The following is a 19401-nucleotide window of genomic DNA, read 5'->3' on the forward strand; positions in this document are numbered from 1 at the left end:
TCCTGTCAGATTGGCCACCATCATGAAAACAAATGATCATAAATGTTGGGGAGATGTGGAAAAAAAGGAACCCTTCTACACTGCTGGTGGGAATGCAATCTGGTCCAGCCATTGTGGAAAACAGTGTGGAGGTTCCTAAAACAGCTAAAGATTGATCTACCATATGACCCAGCTATAGCACTCCTAGGCATATATCCAAAGGACTCATCTCATTTCCTTAGAAGTACATGCTCAACCATGTTTATTGCTGCTCAATTTATAATAGCTGGGAAATGGAACCAGCCTAGATGTCCCTCAACAGATGAGTGGATAATGAAGATGTGGCACATTTATACTATGGAGTTCTACTCAGCGGTAAAGAAAAATGAAGTTATGAAATTTGCAGAAAAATGGATGGACCTGGAAAGTATTATACTAAGTCAGGTAACCCAGGCCCAGAAAGCCAAGCGCCACATGTTCTCTCTCATATGTGGATCCTAGCTACAGATGATTGGGCTTCCGCGTGAGAATGAAAATACTTAGTAGCAGAGGCCAGTAAGGTAAAAAGGAGACATAAAGGGTAGAGAAAGGAAGGGAGGAGTATACTTAATAGGTTGATATTGTATATATGTAATTACAATGATTGTAATGGGGAGGTAATATGATGGAGAATGGAATTTCAAATGGGAAAGTGTGGAGGTGGGGAGGGAGGGAATTACTATGGGATATATTTTATAATCATGGATAATGTTAATAAAAATTTTAAAAAAATAAAAAATAAAATAAATAAAAAACAAAAAATTTATAGAAACAGAAGGTATAATGGTACCTACTAGCAGTTTTGTGTAGGAGAATTAAACGTTGTTTAATGAGTACAAAGTTTCAGAGTTGCACGATAAACATTTCTGGAAGTCCATATCACAGCAATGTAAATATACTTAACACCATTGAACTGTACACTTAAAATCATTAAGACCACTTTAAAAAAGAAAAAGCCATATCTCCAGCTTGCACATAACATTTATGGACAGGAAACTCCTGGGGCAGCTCATATATTATGTTCAGTTACCTTCCTACGTGTCTGTTCTAGGTACGCGTGCATGCTAAGGACTCACACTCCAGTACCGGGATAGTTGCTCAGTCATGTTTTTTGCTGTCTATTCACAATAGCTATGAAATGGAATCAACCCAGATGCCCATCAACAGATGAATGGATAATGAAATTGTGGTACATATATACAATGGAATTTTACTCAGCAGTAATGAAAAATGAAATTATGAAGTTTCAGTAAAAATGAATGGATATGGAAAGAATTTTATTAAGCAAGATAACCCAAACTCAGAAACCCAGAACTGCACGTTCTTTCTCATATGCAGATCCTATCTTATAATATTTCTATTTATGTATATAATGGGGGCAAATACAGGTAAAACCTAAAAAGCTAGAAAAGTGACCAATAACAGCTAATAAAAGATGGTGCGGGCTGTGCGCCCGGGAAGCCCCGTGTCTCTCTTTCCCCACCTCAAACACCGCAAACCAGAGGAGTGCCTCGGAGCTCTGGCAGCCTTCCCCCAAGAGGTCCGGGGAGCTGAAAGCTCCGGAGTGGGCGGACACAGCCAAGCTGGCCGAACAGCAGCTCGCTGCCTGCGGTGAGGATTGGTGGTACCTGAGCACCGTGCTGGGAGGGCTCCAGGCCAAGACCTCCGAGGCCCGCAGACAGGCGCCAAGGGCGTGGCCCCCGGGCCTGGAAGGGCTGAAAATGGGCGGAAAGACCAAGAGGCGGGTCACAAGCTGACTCCCCAGGGATAGAGAGACCTGGACAGAATTCCCAGACAGGTGGCAGCTGCCCACAGGAAACATTAAAACAAGCATGCTAGGTCAATAAATTGCTTCATTCGTTTAAAAAAAAAAAAAAAAAGGTGATGAGGAAGCGAGGTGGGTTAATGTAAAAGGACACCTATGACATATAAACAGAAAGGAGGTGGGGAAGGTACAAGGGGAAAGACGGGATTAAGAAGATGAAGAGGGGCCGGGCATGGTGGCGCACGCCTTTAATCCCAGCACTCGAGAGGCAGAGGTAGGAAGGAGGATCGCGGTGACTTCGAGGCCACCCTGAGAATGCAGAGTGAATTCCAGGTCAGCCTGAGCTAGAGTGAGACCCTACCTCGAAAAAACAGAAGAAGATGAAGAGGAAAGGAAACATAGCTAAAGTAAATTGTGTTGGAAATGTGATAATGATACCTAAAGCAAGCAAATAACTGAATCAAGATTGAGTTGACCAGAGGCGTCCAGTCATTCAATGTTTTGTTTTTCCACAAGCTCTTTCCCTTGGTGAAATGGGACTCTTGTAGCTAACTTCATGTTGCTGGGACAAAGCACCTGACCAACAGCGGCGGATGGGAGGAAAGAGCTTATTTGGGTTCACAGGCTCAACGGGAAGCCTCCTAGCAGCGAGAAAGCAGGCTCCAGCGGTGGTTGGATGTTACATTTTTCCACAGTGGGTGCAGGAGTGAGAAGAGAAAGGGGCTGGGTTGTGACACCCCAAAGCCATCCCCAACAACACACTCTTCCTGCAAAGCTTCACCTCCCAAATTGCCACCCGCTGGGAACCAAGCAAACAAAACACATGCATTTGTGGGTGGGTGGGGGATATCTGATTCAACTTCCAGAAGGATTCTAGTAGTCTTTTTTTTTTTTTTTTGGTTTTTCTTAATGATTATATGGAAATACATATGAAATATGTATTATTTTATTATTATTTAATTTTAGATTTTAATGGTGTCCAGTATGGTATTTCCACACATACATATAGCACATACTGACCAAATTCAATTTTCTTTTTTCCATGCAGCTCCTCCCACATATTTCCCAATCTCTAGTCACAAGTCTATGTCAGCTTGAATTTTCTTAGCTCCCACATATGAGAGATGAACTGCAGCATTTGTCCTTCTGTGTCTGGTTTATTATACTTAACGAAATGCTCTGCAGCTCCAGCCATTTTTATTGCAAATGAAAGGATCTCATTATTCTTTATGACCGAATAAAACGCTGCCGTGTGACATTCATACATTTATTCATTGTGTGCTAGAGTTCGCCCTCTGAAGTCATCCCTGCTCCACACAGCTTGCCTTTCTTTCTGTTATTTACTCCTTCCACTCAACATTTACTGAAGCAAATTTTTATTTAAATTTGCTCGTCTCTCACATTTTGAAGAGGCCCTCCTCTATGCATCTTTAACAGACACTATCATTTTTGTCCCCTTCAGATAAACTACAAATTCGCCCTCTCCTCACAGTTCCCTTAATTCTGTGATGAACTTCTGCGCCATGCAAACACTCAAATCCGTAGATTATGGATTCCGTGCCTAACTTCCCATAAGCATAAGTACGTGGATACCTCATGAGCACTTTATTTTTTGCCATTTGTGTGTGTGCGCGCACATCGTGTGTGCATATGTGTAAGTGGGTGTGTATGCACATGTGAAGGCCAGGTCAATGTCAAATGTCTTCCTCAGCTACTCTTCAACTTATGGCTTGAGACAGGTCTCTCATGGATCCAAAGCTCAGAGATTTGTTTTGCACAACTTCTGGGTACTCAGCTTGGGTTCTAATGTTTGTGTAGCAAGCATTTTACCAACTGAGCCATCCTTCCAGCCCTAGTTCACAAGTACTTTTTAATTACTGGATCCCTGCCAGCTCCAGTGCTCTGTCCCTCTGCTCCTGATGTTTCCTGCTTCACTTGGTTAAGAGCAACACAATTCAGTCATTAACCAGCTAGAAAATTAAGGCAAATATTTATTCCCTCTGATTTTAACCTCTCAAATATGGCATAGCTCTGCAATTTCTTTCCAATCCCATCACAAATACTCAGGTATTTCACCAATCCACACCTGTCTCCTGTCTCCTGGATTCCTTTCAGTCATTCTCCCATATTTCAGCAAGTGCCTTTTCTTTCTTCTCTCTTTCCTTTTTTTTTTTTTTTTTTTTTTGAGGTAGGGTCTCACTCTAGCCCAGGCAGACCTGGAATTTGCTATGTAGTCTCAGGTTGGCCTCAAACTCACAGCAACCCTCCTACCTCTGCCTCTAGAGTGCTGGGATTAAAGGCATGTGCCACCTTGCCCAGCTCAGCAAGTATCTTTGCTCTCCCCTCACCCACCTTTCTCTTGCATGGGCTCACATGTGTATGCAGGTGTGTTTGTGTATGAAGCCAGAAATTGATATCTGGTGTCTTCCTCAATTGCTTTCCTCTTTATCTACCAAGACAGAGTCTCTCAGTTGAACCCAGAACTCACTGATTTGGCTAGTATGCCTAGCCAGCTTGATCCAGGAATTCCTTGTCTCAGCCTCTGGAGTGCTGGGATTACAGGTATATACTGTTATGCTCAATATTTACCTGGGTGCCTAACTTCCCATAAGCAAACTCAGGTCTGAGCCATCTCGCAGCCAAACAACAATCACCTCAGTGAAGAAATATGGTCAGACCACTCTCCAAAGGATGTCACCAACAATTCTCTGATATGAAGCTAGCCGCCTTTACCACCATTCTAAGTATTCAGGCATTTCTTTTATATCAAATAGTTTTCATTTAAATGAAAGAACCATTATTGTTTTCACCTCCTGAGTCCTTGCACATGAATGTCACCTCATTTTCAGGTTAACCACTCACTACTTAGACCTCAGAGTTTCATTTATATTTTGCTTCCTAAATTCACTTTCCACAGTCCCACACTGGGTTGTGAGCCACTCTTATCTGCCCTGAAAATGTCATAAACTTCCCAAATAAAAGGTATGGCTACTGCATTTATCTACCTTGGGAGGCCCTCCCCCTCAGAAGAATGTTAGAACTGTTGTTTCCACTTATTTGACCATTTGATCTCTGGGGTCTTGTGTGGTGTCTGGCTGTAGGAGGATCAGTAAATAGTTGAGAAATAACCAAATAGATGCTGGAATGAATAGATTGATGGATTAATAAAATTGTCTATGTGACTTTAAGGTTAGGAGATAACTCATATTTGGAAGGTAAGAAGCTTGTAGAGCGGATGGCCAGGACAGTTGGGCTCTCTGTAGGTCCCAACTACAGTACAGCAGTAGACCCGGACTGGGATTTTTGTTTGTTCTTTTACAGAGCTGTGTTTGAGTCTTGTGACTTCTCCTTTCATCTTTTCACCTTCTTAAAACAGGGAGCTTTTTCAAATAAATGTTTTTCTAGGCCCTGCTGCTTCACCTGAAACCCAGCAACATCTCTAAAAGTGACACCTTCCTTCTTGCTCCACGTCCTTTGCATGCAGGACCGCAGCCCTGTGAGCATCATACTTAAGGCAGGCATAGCTGATGGAGGATGTTCGGGCCTGCCCAGTTTTGCTTCAATTGCAGCCTCCCTTGCCAACTTTTCACCCTGGAGATGGGGGGCTCCCGGCGGGCACTGCAGAGAGTGCTGGAAAAGCCGATTAGCTGCATTACTGTAGGGCCCAGAGAAAGTGAGCAGCAACGGGAATGTGGTTTTATCCCTCCGGGAATTCCAGTTAGCTGGACAGGAATTAACCTTGACAGTAATTCGGGCATCAATGTCCCTTTCAGAGCGTGTTCAAAGACCTCAGCCTTGTTTAGAGAACTGACGTGGGTGGAGCTTCCTGTTTGCCCAGACAGGTTATAAAGGGTCTCCGCGGGGAGCCGAGCGCAGTTGCGTCCCGGCGCTCGCTGCGGCCGGCATGGGGCGAAGCGCGCTGTGCGCGAGCCTGGCGCTCCTCCTGGTCGTCCTGCCCGCTGACGCTTCTGCCCCCGGAGAGCCGTGAGTTCACGCGGGCGCCCAGCCTGAGCTTACAGGCCTCTGCTTTATTTTAGGCGGTTCTTGGCGTCATTCGTTTGTCTTTCCTGTGCAACTCCCACCTTCTTATCTCAGAGGTTCCTCCCCACCACAGGTTTGGTAAATCTGCCTTGCTCAACCTCCGCTCAGCAATTCCAAGAGGCGTAAGAAACGGATTCTTATATGAAAGGGTATTCAGATCCTCATGTTCGGATGGACCCGTGGAGATTGCACGCTGTATCTTCCTTGCCTTCCCATTCGTATTGCCCGCCTCTGTTTCATAAGATAAAAGCAATCTTCTTCAACCCGATCTGACCATGGCTCTTTGTCCTGGGATTTAGAAATCTCTAGGAACAGTATGCATCAGTCATCATGTGTACATTTTGATCAGTTGTATATTAGCACTTCTGAAAATCAATCATAATAAAAGGTTTTATACTTACAAATTTACACTCACATATTTAGGAGCTCATGTTAAATTTACATACCTATATATATAATATTTCATGTATATGTATTTATATGACTGTTAGTAAACAAAGAGTTATCCATAAAACATTTTAAAATATGAAAATCATAGCATAAGCTAATGTGTGGTGACATGGAAATTTAAGTTTGTGGAAGAAAAATGGAAAAACAAATTTTCTGACTATTACCAAAAGTTTGTGTGTGTGTAATGGTGAGAAAACTTATTTTCCCATTTTTGCTTGTTATTTTGTATTGATTGATGAATGGATTTTTTTAATACAGGGCATTGTTTTGTAGACCTGGCTGATTTCAAACTTGTAGCAATCTTTCTGCCTCCAAGTGTTGGGATTATAGGCCTGTACCACCACCACACCTACCACCACACCTACCTTAATGCTGTTTTGTTTTGTTTGTTTGGGAGGTAGGGTCTCGCTCTAGCTCAGGCTGACTTGGAATTCACTATGGAGTCTCAGGGTGGCTTTGAACTCACAGGGATCCTCCTACCTCCGCCTCCCCAAGTGCTAGGATTAAAGGCATGGGCCACCACACCCAGTTTTTAGTGCATTTTAAAAATACTATTTTATGGGGGCTGGAAAGATGGTTCAGCAGTTAAAGGTACTTTCTTGCAAAGCCCCACATAAAACCAGATGCACAAAGTGGGACACGTGTGTGGAATTCACTGGCAATGGAGAGAGGCACTGGCATGCTCATACTCATTCACTCACTAACTCATAAATAAATACAAATACTACCTTATATTTAAGATTCTACTAAGAAATTGTGACCTTAATTCATGAGAAATTAAGCCTTAATTTAGAATGTCAAAAAGAATGTACTTGCTATAATTTAAAATTGTAATAAAATTAGAAGTTTACTGAAAATATGTTAGAGGTGTACAGTGTCTAACAATTCTTTTAGGAGTTCTGGTTGCAGACATATTTGAAAACTACAGGGTCAGTCTTCAGTTATATGTCATGGTGTTGGGAAATATTCTGCCCTGCTCATAAGTGGCCTTAATTTCAATAGCCAGAGAATGAACTGTTTATTGGGTAGAGCTCCTGAAAAGCAAATATTTAAGAGGCAAACATCCACAGTTGGGTAACCACAAGACTTTGTTAGCTCCTGAGACCTTAAACTAATGACTCACTTTTTTTTGAGCCTCAGGTTCCACATTTGTAAAGCAGAAACAAGTACTTGGCATTTAATTTTCACAGGCATGCTGAATATGTGTACACAATGCACATAAACACATTTAACAATAGTTCTTGTAATTTGATTTTTCTGTTGCCTATATGCCTGATAGCATCCTTAATTTTTAATCGCAATTCTAGGGTATTAAACAATAAAGTAAATATAAATAAATATAATTGATATTATCTGAATTCAGATGATCTTTCTGGGTGTGGTGCCACATGCCTTGAATACCAGCACTTGGGAAGCAGAGGTAGGAGGATTGCTGTGAGTTTGAGGCCAGCCTGGGATTACAAAGTGGGTTTCAGGTTAGCCTAGGCCAGAGTAAGACCAAAAAATAAACAAACAAAAAACTCAGATGAACACATATTCAGGTTGTTTAATATGATATTATAACCAAAAAATTTGATCTGCTTTAGAGTACAGACCATAGGAAATTAGAATGGGGAAATAATTATTATGCATTCTATATCAGAGTTTCATAGTCATCAACAAATCTCCTCTTGGTGTAGAATGATGATGCAGTAACTGTGATGGAATATGGTGATGTTGATAGCAATTTTTCCCTTCACACTCCTCTAACTGAACTCCCTCATTTTCAGCCACTACATGGTGCTGGTCCCCTCACTGCTCCATGCAGAGACCCCTGAGAAGAGCTGCCTCCTTCTGAGTCACTTGAATGAGACGGTGACTGTGAGTGTTTCTTTGGAGTCTCTCAGAGGAAATAGGACCCTCCTCACAGACCTGGTGGCTGAGAAGGACTTATTTCACTGTGTCTCTTTCACTGTGAGTATGGCTGTTTGGGTTAGTATATCTAACACGATTAATTAGAGACAGGAACCCAGTATCACCAAGACAAGACTCTGGAAAACTGATAAACAATTGGGTAAAAAGTTTAAATGGGGGGCTGGAGAGATGGCTTAGCAGTTGAGGCGCTTGCCTGCAAAGCCAAAGGATCCTGGTTTGATTCTCCAGGACCCATGTAGATGCACAAGGGGACACATGCATCTGGATTACATTTGCAGTGGCTGGAGGCCCTGGCATGCCCATTCTCTCTCTCTCCCTCTCTCTCTCTCTCTCTCTTTCTCTCTCCCTCTTTCTCTCTCAAATAAACAAATAATATATATATATATATTTTTTTAAGTTTAAATGTTTCCAGGTGGGGTGGTACACGTCTTTAATCTCAGCACTTGGGAGGCAGATATAGGAAGATTTCTGTGAGTCTGAGGCCATCCTAAGACTACAGAGTGAATTCCAGGTCAGCATGGGCCAGAGTGAGACCCTGCCTTGAAAAGTAAAACAAACAAACAAACAAACAAAAAAATAGCAACTAAGTATAGGAATTAGTATCTGTTTACCCATTATCAACATGGAAACACACACACATATGGATATATGCATATTGAAAATCAAAAAATGGTCAAAGAAATTATTCATTAATCTAAAATTGCAATATGCACTAGACATAAGGGAAATGGACTTTTCCTTAAAATTAAAATGGTTTAGTGTTGAATTATCTTTGTTTCTCCTGTTTTGGGTTTTTTGTTGTTGTTGTTGTTATTGTTGTTGTTTGTTTTTTCGAGGTAGGGTCTTACCCTAGCTCAGGCTGACCTGGAATTCACTCTGTAGTCTCAGGGTGTCCTTGAACTCACAGCAGTCCTCCTACCTCTGCCTCCCGAGTGCTGGGATTAAAGGCGTGCGCCACCACCTTTATTTCTACTTTGATGTGAGTTCTCTGTATTTCAACTTTGCTTTGCCAGTGTTTGTCTCAATTTCCCTAGTGCTGGTTGTCAGGCTAGCAGCGGGAGCAGCACTCCTGTTGCTACTTCCTATGCAATTTCTCCCAGGCCCCAGTAAATGTGGTAGAGGTGGTGTGTCTCATGGCATGCAGTTGGCTCTCTTTTCTTTTGTATTGGTGGATCTTGGATCTCCCCAGTATTCTCTGCTATCTGTAAAATAAAACAGATTCCCCAACTAAGAGTGAGAGTAGCTTTGATTAAGGGAGATAATGCATAGTAATTTGAAAGACTTTTTTTTTCCAAGTAAGGTCTCACTGTATCCCAGGCTGACTGGAACTCACTCTGTAATCCCAGGCTGGCCTTAAATTCAAGCAATGCTCCTTCCTCTGCTTCCCAAATTCTGGGATTAAAGGTGTGTGACACCACATTCAGCTTTGAGAGGCATTTTAATGTGTATGCCTACTGTACATATCTACAGAGCAAAAGATTGTTGCAGAAGAGGGGGTAGGAAGGCTGTAAGGGTGATAAGGTGGGTAGAAATATCCTGAGACACAGACCTCCCTCCCCCAAGACTGACTGAGGCCCTAATTACCCCACAGTGAATACCAATAACTCCACTAAAGAGGGTCCTTAGGGAAATGGGGATGAGGGGAGAAGGGATTTAAGACTATAACCTATATAAAAAATTAAATTAAAAATAAAAATGGAAAGAAAATAAAGTTTAAAAAAGCACACTAGGCCAAAGCTAACCATGAGTCACCATTGATGGATGGAGAACAACACTTCATAACCTCTTAAAAGTAAAACTTGTAGAAACTACCCTGACCACAAGTACAGTCTCTCTACAGAGATGGCTACATGGAGGATACTTGCAGCCTTGTGCCAACAAAATAGACTTATTTTATAGCCTTAAGACATACTTATCCTGCGTCCTTTCCAAGAACTGTAGCTGGGCACAACAGCTCATGCCTGTAAAGCCAGCACTCCAGAGGCTGAGGTAAGAGGATTTATATGAGATGGAGTCCAGCCTGAGCCGTATATAGTGAGTACCAGACCAGCCTATGCAAGAGTGAGACCTTGATTATACTAAGTGAGGTAAACCAGGCCCAGAAAGCCAAGCGCCACATGTTCTCCCTCATATGTGGATCCTAGCTACAGATGATTGGGCTTCTGCGTGAGAAGGAAAATACTTGGTAGCAGAGGCCAGTAAGTTAAACAGGAGACATAAAGGGAAGAGAAAGGAAGGGAGGGGGGTACTTAATAGGTTGATATTGTATATATGTAATTACAATGATTGTAATGGGGAAGTAATATGATGGAGAATGGAATTTCAAATGGGAAAGTGTGGGGGTGGGGAGGGAGGGAATTACCATGGGATATATTTTATAATCATGGAAAATGTTAATAAAAATTTAAAAATTTAAAAAAAAAGAGTGAGACCTTGCCTCAAGAACACAAAACACAAAAAAACCTGAGATTCTGGCCATTTAAGAGCACTTCATGTATAAGCGTAAGGGCTTGAGGAGGCCTGAGAGACTAGTCTTCGATCCGGTAGGACCCACATAAACAGCTGGGCATGGCCACTCAAGTCTATAGCCCCAGTCCTGTAGGGTTTCAGAGACTGGAGATTCACCTCAGCTCTGGGCTCAGCAAGAAACTCTGGCTCAAGTAAGAAAAGGTGGAAGAACAAAGAGCCGGGCACCCGATGTTCCCTCTGCCCACCACAGGCAAGCACGTGGGGCTGCACATGGGCACGTGCATGAGCATACATTTCCCTCCATATACATGCAAACTGAGGTCCTTTTAGCATACTGCAAGTTGATAACGTTCAGTATGTAATTGATTCAAGACTGCACTGTGTCTGCCTTATGAATTAAGATGAGATTCTCAGTTGTAACTTTTCTTATTAATTTTTTCCTCCATTTTATCCTCTATGTACTCATTTGTAAAGTGCCAGAAGTAACTCTTGCTTATGCCAACTTTCCCAGAAGGGAGGAAGGGGATGAAATTAAGCAAAAAGGGCAAGATCTCCAGAGGAGTGGACTAGGGAAAGGAGGCCTAAGACTCTGAATTCTCGCACTCTCTTTTGTATTTCAGGCCCCACAGACTTTATCCAGGGAAGTGATGTTCCTCACCGTCCAAGTGAAAGGACCAACTCAAGAGTTCAGGAAGCAGATCATAGTGCTGATTCAGAACAGACAGAGCCTGGTCTTTGTCCAGACAGACAAACCCATCTACAAGCCAGCGCAGACAGGTATGAATGACAAGGTCTGCAGCCAGGACAAGGAATGCTTTTCCTTCTCACCTGTTCCCAAAAGTCCCTATAGTCCGGTCTCCTTAGTAGTTTATGTCACCAACCTATATGCCTCGTCAAGGACTTAGGTCTCATGGAAAATACTTCTATTTCAGTGAAATTTCGTGTTGTCTCATTGGATGAAAATTTTCACCCCCTTAATGAATTGGTAAGTTTTGTATTATTTACACAAAACTATCTTCATTTGTGTAAATTAGATTATCTGTACATGCTATTTGGGGTGTTCAGGGAGTACTTAGGGGAAGAACAACCTGGCACCACTGATTTCTGATATAATAGCACAAGATTTTCATTTAAAACACTGTTCCAAGTCAAAAGAGTTGACTTGTGAAAAAGTTTATCTCAGTTAGTTATTATACAATTCAGCTTACTCCTAGTTTCCAATTAGAAAAAGTAGGAAATTAAATAGCAGACATAGAAACTGTCAAAGAACCTACATTCAAGTGATTTGTCAGAGATTGGAGCTTTTTCCAAACACATTTACTAATATTTATTTTATGAAGGAAGTTTAGAGTAGTCAAACTTGTTCCTAAGAACTAAAATAGCTGTGAGAAACCCAACTTTTTCCATCACAAAGCAGTCAGCTCTTCATGTTTCTCTCCAAAATTGACCTCACCATATTTTCTTACCTTAGACAGAGGAGTGCAGAGCTAGGTCAGTGAAGCACTTGCCTCACAAATATGAGAGCTGGGTTTGATCCTCGTTACCCACATGAACCAATAGACCCGGCATTGCCTGCAGCCCCAGTGCTGGGGGGATGGGGACAGGAGGCGCCTGTGCTCCACGGTGATGAGAGGACCTCAAAGGAGGCAGAGAATATTCCTGAGGAAGACAGTCAAGGGTATCCACTGGCTCCCTCTCCACACACACACCTGTACCCATATCTGCACACACATAAGCATATACATGCACAAATTTTTAAAAAATCTATTCTTCTCTTTAACTTGTAAGGCAAAAGATAATGGCATAATCCTCGCTTCTTTGTCTCCCACATACATCTACTTTGCTACAAAACCATGCTGGTTTGTAATACATGCAGGTTACTTCTTACTACCTAAGATGTTGCAGATTGGGCAACACAATCTCTAAACAAGACCATTGCAACACTTCCACGCTGAAGTCCTTGCTTCCCTCGCTCATATACAGTCAGAGGCCCCCTTCATCACTCTGTCCAGAACTGTCTGTATTTTCCTTTTAGCCTTAGCTCAACATGATACATGTGTGTGTGTGCTGTCTTTTCTATCTACCCCTTTTAGAATGAGAACAAACATGTTATTCTTTTATTATTTTATCTTCGTGGCATGTAGAAATGATATGCAGCATATATGTAGATATGTAGTGGATCTCGTTTTTAAAAATGAGTAAATGTGGACCGTAGAGGAGCTGTGCCCACGCTTCCTCACCCTTAGTACCACCTAAACATTTTGTGACCCATACTAACAATTTGGTCCAAGCATGGCTATTTTCCATTCCATAAGTGCTTAGTTCCTAATCACTAAAATTGTATAGCCAAAAGTAGTCATGGTAACACCTGCTTTTAATCCCAGCACTTGGGAGGCAGAGTGAGGAGGATCACAGTGAGATCAAGGCTACCCTGAGAATACATGGTGAATTCCAGGTCAGCCTGGGCTAGAATGAGACCCTACCCCAGAAAGCCAAAAAAACTTGTATAGCTAAGGAATATTCTTCTCTGGGGTTCTATAAGCAATGAGGTAATGTTAGTAAATACTATTACTAATGGCAGTACACAATAAGTATTTGTTACTAATGGCCTAGTTAGTTTTAAATGTTTTTACTGACAATTTTCATACATCTACATAGTATATTTTGATCATAACCCATTTAAATTATTTTTCCCTTCTCCTATACCCTTTGCCCTGAACCCCTTCTTTCTGCCTTTCTCCTCTTCCATTTTGATGGCTTTTTTTTTTTTGCCTTCCTCCATCATAGCATGTTGATGGGCTTAATATATGCAGGTAACAACAGCCATTGTGAGGTGATGTATCCAAGTGCCACTTTGTGTCTTGAAGACAGCCTTCCGAAGCACTCCTCTCCATTCTTACATTACATTCTTTCCATCACCTTTTCCACGTTTCCTGAGCTTGAAGGGTGTGATAGAGATGTCTCAGTGCTAAACTCTCTACAATCACCATCTGAACAGAGAAGGTCCTCTAGCCAAAAATGAGAGTATAGCACTAATGTGTGAGTCTAAGCATAAACATTTAGAGAGTAGTTTGGTGGCTATAATATGTCTATTTAACCAAACTACTACCAAATAGTAGGAGCCTTCCCACTGGGGCTTATGGTCAGACCGTTGTTCCCAGCCATAGGTTTCTTACTAGGATCTCAGTACCAGGCATGAATGTCCCTCCCACCCATGGAATGGGTATCAAGTCCAGTCAGAGTGCAGACATGTCACTATTGCACTAGCGGGCAGATTTTACCTGGCTGGCCAGTCGTATGGGTGACCCACTTCTGGTCAAGTTGACAGCATTTTGCTGCATAGCATGTTCTTACTATGACAGCTAGGTGGCAGGGAGGAGGCATCCAGCTTAGTTCCAGCTGAACTTCCCAATGTCCTGTAACCAAGCCGTGTGATAACTTTTTTTAAAAAACATTTTTTGTTCATTTTTATTTATTTATTTGACAGTGACAGAGAGAGAGAAAGAGGCAGATAGAGAGAGAGAGAATGGGTATGCCAGGGCTTCCAGCCACTGCAAATGAACTCCAGATGCGTGCACCCCTTGTGCATCTGGCTAACGTGGGTCCTGGGGAATCGAGCCTCGAACCGGGGTCCTTAGGCTTCATGGGCAAGCGCTTAACCACTAAGCCATCTCTACAGCCCCCATGTGGTAACTTTTAGCAGTAGGGTCTTACAATTTAGTTTGGGCAACCAAGAGCCTTGGCAATAGCCTGTGTTGTTTTGGTGGCCTTAGGAACAATCCTGACCAAAAACTCACTGGGCAATATCCCACCTTTAGCACTGGGATTTTTCTGTAACAACCTATGGCTTTTGGCAGCAGAATTATCCATCCCCTACAGGGTAATTCTGCTCAAACTCTTTTTTTAAATTATATTTTTAAATTAGCTAACAAGCAGTTTTCCATATGGCTTTCTCAAAACATCTTTAGTCTTTCTACCCCCTCCTCTCCTCTGTCCCTATCCCTTGACCTCACTTAGACATTTTGACCTTGCTAGAACCTAGCAAGTTCTTAACATCATCCATTAATTTATGAAATGGATTATTTAAAAGTACTATAAAATTTGACCTGAAAACTCTCTGTTTCATTATATAAAGAGTTATTTAACATATATGTTATTTCATATAAATCAGAATTGGGAGTATTTGAGAACAAATATAAAATCCTTTCTTTCTTTTATTTCAGATTCCACTAGTGTACATTGAGGTAAGCAACATGAAATATTCCATAATTAGAAGGAAAGCAGTAGTTTCAAGGAAAATGTTGTTTGAGAAGTTATTGCAGCATCCCAGAAACTTCTCACTAAGGGAGAGCTCTGAACTAATACAGGAGTGGATGTACAGGTTATCTTCCCTCATCCCTCAGGACCATCCCATTTGTCTTCTATGTGAAAAACATGAGTCTCCATAGAGTTCCTTTATTATCTCTGATATTCAAGGCACTTTTATAAATTATTATTAATTTATCAATAGGACCCCAAAGGAAATCGTGTTGCACAATGGCAGAATCTCAAGTTAGAGAGTGGCCTCAGGCAACTGTCCTTTCCCCTCTCATCAGAGCCTCTTCAGGGCGTTTATAACGTGATGATACAGATGGAATCAGGTGGAACCACACAGCACTCCTTCACAGTGGAAGAATTTGGTATGGATCATGGAACATTTCCTTTAGCATTGTATATTTAGCATATATAAATAACATACATTTAACTCAGTTGGGAGTCTTTCTATTTCCCATTGGTGATATTGGGCTTGGACTAGAACTAAGTATTTTTAAATCCAATGTGGACATTAATGTGTAGGACTTCATATAACTTGGTTATTTTGTAGCAATACTTAACATCCAAAATAAAACATTGTTTTAGTAGGGCCTTTCTTAATTCATTAAGGTTACAGTGAACTCTCCTAATCCCTCAACCAAAATCTGTACTGAAAGCAAGGTTGATAGTTAGCTAGCGATACACTGGCGACTAGGACGACTTAGTCCTAGCACCAGGATATCATTAGAGAGTGTTACAAAGAACATGAAAGTCGTAATGCCGCCTAGTGTGACAAGCAATCACTTACCTCCTGTATCATGAATCCACAGTGCTCCCCAAGTTTGAAGTGCAAGTAACAGTGCCAAAAATAATTACAATCTTGGAAGAAGAAGTGAATGTGTCCGTGTGTGGCATGTGAGTTATTTTTATTTAACAAAAACCTTTTGAGGGGAGTTATTTAAAACAGATTGGCCACTTGAAAGGCGCTTGTGTGCCCTGCAAGTTTTTTTTTTTTTTTTAAATTTTTTGAGGGCATAATTTAAGGATGATTGACCATTCGATATGTTTTGGTTGGTTTCTGCAGGAGCAGTGGCCAGCACTTTAAGCACTTTGGGAGAATACTCAAACCATAAGCTATTCTTCTCCTGGTACTTTTCTGTTTCTTCTTTTTTTCTTTCATATTTCTGTCAGAACTTCTGTAACTGTCTTTTGGTGGGGAGCTGTTTATAAGGAGGCCATGCTGCCAGGATTTCTCTGAAAGTGAGAAAGCTGGACTCGCGCATGTATGACGCACAGCACAGACCGTGCTGAAGGGGACGGCTTTCCCTTAACCAGAGAAAAGCCGTGCATTGACTAGCGAGATGCTTAATGCATGCACCCGGGAGAAATTTATCCACCAATAGATTATCTGCCTGGCTTTGCTAGGACAGTGGAACAAAAAGAGGTTTAAGTCAGAATTTGTAGGGATAGCCATATAACCAAAATCTCATTTAACTCATCCACCCACCTCACATACCTCTCTGCACCTTCATCTTTACTGAGGAGACCGAAGTGACCTTTCAGGGTTCTCCTTTCCAATCTTCAGCTATTTCCAGGATCTTAGGCCCCCAGTGTTCTAGCCCTCTGTAGCCCTAAGCAAAAAGTGCAAGCAAAATGAAAGACCCCTCTTTTTTTTTTTTTTTTAAGGTAGGGTCTCACTCTAGCCCAGGCTGACCTGATATTCATTATGGAGTCTCAGGGTGGCCTCGAACTCATGGCGATCCTCCTACCTCTGCCTCCCAAGTGCTGGGATTAAAGGCGTGCACCACCATGCCCCGCTGAAAGACCCCTCTTGCCTAAAGGTCCCACGCATAATGTGTGCACTTGAGTGTGGCCCCTGTCCCAGAGCTGTTTCAGAGTCACAGTCACCAAGTCCTTTCTGGGGAGCCAGTGCTCAACAGAAGACATTTCAAACAGGAAGGAAACAAACGCCCTTGATAAACCAGCAGTCCCTGTGCAGTTGCAATCACGGCACAGCCACGACTCTATAAAAAGTGAACAAGAGCACCCACAGATTTACATTGAGGAGGCCCTGGCACCCACCGCATTCATAGTTTGGATTCCAGTGTAATTTGGGAAATTTTATAGTTTCTATTTTTTTCTTTTGTGTTTACTAGTATTGTTTTTTCTCTTATAAATGATTAGCTTTTGTACTAAAATGGCATTATGAAGATCATATTAAAATTAAAAACCTAAGGGCTGAGTATGGTGATGTATATCAGTAGTCTCAGTATGTGGAAAGCGGAGGAAGGACTATGGTGAGTCCAAGATCAGGCCGAGTTACAGAGCTGTCTCAGAATACATGAACTGACAAAGAAAGCAGAGACGAGAAGGACATGATAAAAGAGGAATGCCAGGAACATGCTGCGGTGAGAAGGAAGTGCAGCCAGTGTGAAACAGGATGCTTGGTATTTGCTTTGATTCAGTTGTCAACCTTCTCCCTACAGATATACATATGGGAAGCCAGTCCCAGGATGGGTGACTGTGAGCGTTTGCAGAAAGTACAGTAACCCTTCTGACTGCTTTGGTGAAGAGTCCCAGGCTTTCTGTGAGAAAGTCAGCCATCAGGTAGGCTTAGAACTGGCCTCCTGGGGACTGGCAGGCAGCGTCACAGCACTGCTCAGGCAGGAAGCGCTCAGCCCCTCAGCACCACAGAGCTTCTTTCCTGTTCCTAATTACCCACTGTTGTGCTGCACAATAATAGAAGGCAAGGAGTCATCCAGAGCCTGCTTGGGTCTTCTTCCATGAAGGAAGCAGAAACAACTTGTATCTTTTTAATCACCGTGGCTGGGAAGGGTGTCAGTTCCATGCTCTCTAAGGAGCAAGACCTGTTACAGTGTCCCATCCAGATGGCAGAGTGGGGAAGACCTTTGATGAATGACCGGTCTCCAGCCAAAGCTGTCCGCCCTGGGAGAAGACCTAGTATTTGATGAAGCATTAGTTCTCTGCTGCAGTAAGACTACCCAGTATGGGGCTGGGGAGATGGCTTAGCACTTTAGCGCTTTTCTGTGAAGCCTAAGGACCCCGTTCGAGGCTCAACTCCCCAGGACCCACGTTAGCCAGATGCACAAGGGGGCGCACGCATCTGGAGTTCATTTGCTATGGCTGGAGGCCCTGGCATGCCCATTCTCTCTCTCTACCTGCCTCTTTCTCTCTCTGTCTGTCGCTCTCAAATAAATAAATAAATAAAAATAAACAAAAAATATTAAAAACAGATTGCCCAATATGGCCATATTCTATATCGTTCTTCAGGGAAGGCTAGAAACAGGAATTATATCTATCAAATATACACAAGATACTGTTATGAACTGTAATAATTATTAGATCCTGGACAGTGGATGTTGGATGCTGTATCTTTATGAAAGAGAATATCTAGATTGTATTCTTACCCCTCCAAATTCCACCATATTAACTGATCACTGATCTTTCCAGTATAATATACTATAATGTGTTATTTTCTCCCCTTCTAGCTCGACAGCCATGGCTGCTTCTCTCAGCAAATAAAAACCAAAGCCTTTCACCTGAAGAGGCAAGAGTATGAGATGCAGCTTAAAGTGGAAGCCAAGATCCAAGAAGAAGGAACAGGTTTGTGGAATAAAAATGATAAATGTCAACTTATTTCCTTAGCTAAATTATGCAAAGGAAATACAAGTATAAGAAGCTCAAGAACATCATCCTTCAAAATATGGCCTTTTTATTTTGTTTCAGATGTGAAAGGAACTGGAAGTGGGTCCATTGAGATCACAAGAACCATAACCAAGCTCTCATTTGTGAAGACAGACTCACATTTTAGACAAGGGATCCCTTTCTTTGGGCAGGTGAAGTATTTTCAATTCACTAATCAAACCATGCACCAAATTTACACTGTAGGTACAATTTCTGCTGAAATTATGCCTGGCTAAAGTTACCAACAAATATAACTAAAGAAAAAATACAACCAAATGTCAATATAGCCAAAAGATATGTCAAACATAAATTAAAAGTAGATGTATTTTTGTTTTTAAGCTGTGTATGAAGTCTAAAATCATTCTGAAACCTTGTCAAAATTAATTTTTTTTCACAGTTTTGTAATAGGATTGATCTTTTCATGGTTTATCCACCACTGTCAGATTTTTATGGCTTTTTCTCACTTGAATCACAAAGTTCATCATGATAAGTTACATTATTTTTCTAACAACTTTGAATGGAAATGAATGGGTAGATGTTTTTATTTTTATTTCAAAGTATTAATTTTTTAAATTTCTCTCATATTTCAATTATATTTCTTATATAATATATTGCATTTGCATTAATTTTTTATGATAAGCATATTTTATAGAATACTTATTTGTTTGCAAGCAGAAAAAGATAAAGAGAAGAGAGACAGAGAGAATGGGTGCAATAGGACCTCCAGCCACTGCAAATGAACTCCA

At 41.6% G+C, this 19401-nt stretch overlaps 1 protein-coding gene across 1 annotated transcript in view; it reads left to right on the forward strand.

The window, feature by feature from the left end:
- The first annotated feature begins 5677 nt into the window (after nucleotides 1-5677).
- The window catches only part of A2m (alpha-2-macroglobulin), a 57932-nt gene continuing 44208 nt past the window's right edge, over nucleotides 5678-19401 (forward strand). Inside the window, exons 1-10 of the mRNA XM_045137441.1 lie at nucleotides 5678-5767; nucleotides 8044-8227; nucleotides 11278-11434; nucleotides 11590-11642; nucleotides 14881-14901; nucleotides 15168-15336; nucleotides 15781-15865; nucleotides 17437-17557; nucleotides 18460-18574; nucleotides 18698-18807. Of these exons, the coding sequence (XP_044993376.1) occupies nucleotides 5688-5767; nucleotides 8044-8227; nucleotides 11278-11434; nucleotides 11590-11642; nucleotides 14881-14901; nucleotides 15168-15336; nucleotides 15781-15865; nucleotides 17437-17557; nucleotides 18460-18574; nucleotides 18698-18807 (1095 nt within the window). The 5' untranslated portion in view covers nucleotides 5678-5687. The remainder of the gene's footprint in view (nucleotides 5768-8043; nucleotides 8228-11277; nucleotides 11435-11589; nucleotides 11643-14880; nucleotides 14902-15167; nucleotides 15337-15780; nucleotides 15866-17436; nucleotides 17558-18459; nucleotides 18575-18697; nucleotides 18808-19401) is intronic.

The sequence above is a fragment of the Jaculus jaculus genome, chromosome 18 (genome assembly GCF_020740685.1).
Source record: "Jaculus jaculus isolate mJacJac1 chromosome 18, mJacJac1.mat.Y.cur, whole genome shotgun sequence".
In the NCBI taxonomy this organism is placed as follows: domain Eukaryota; kingdom Metazoa; phylum Chordata; class Mammalia; order Rodentia; family Dipodidae; genus Jaculus; species Jaculus jaculus.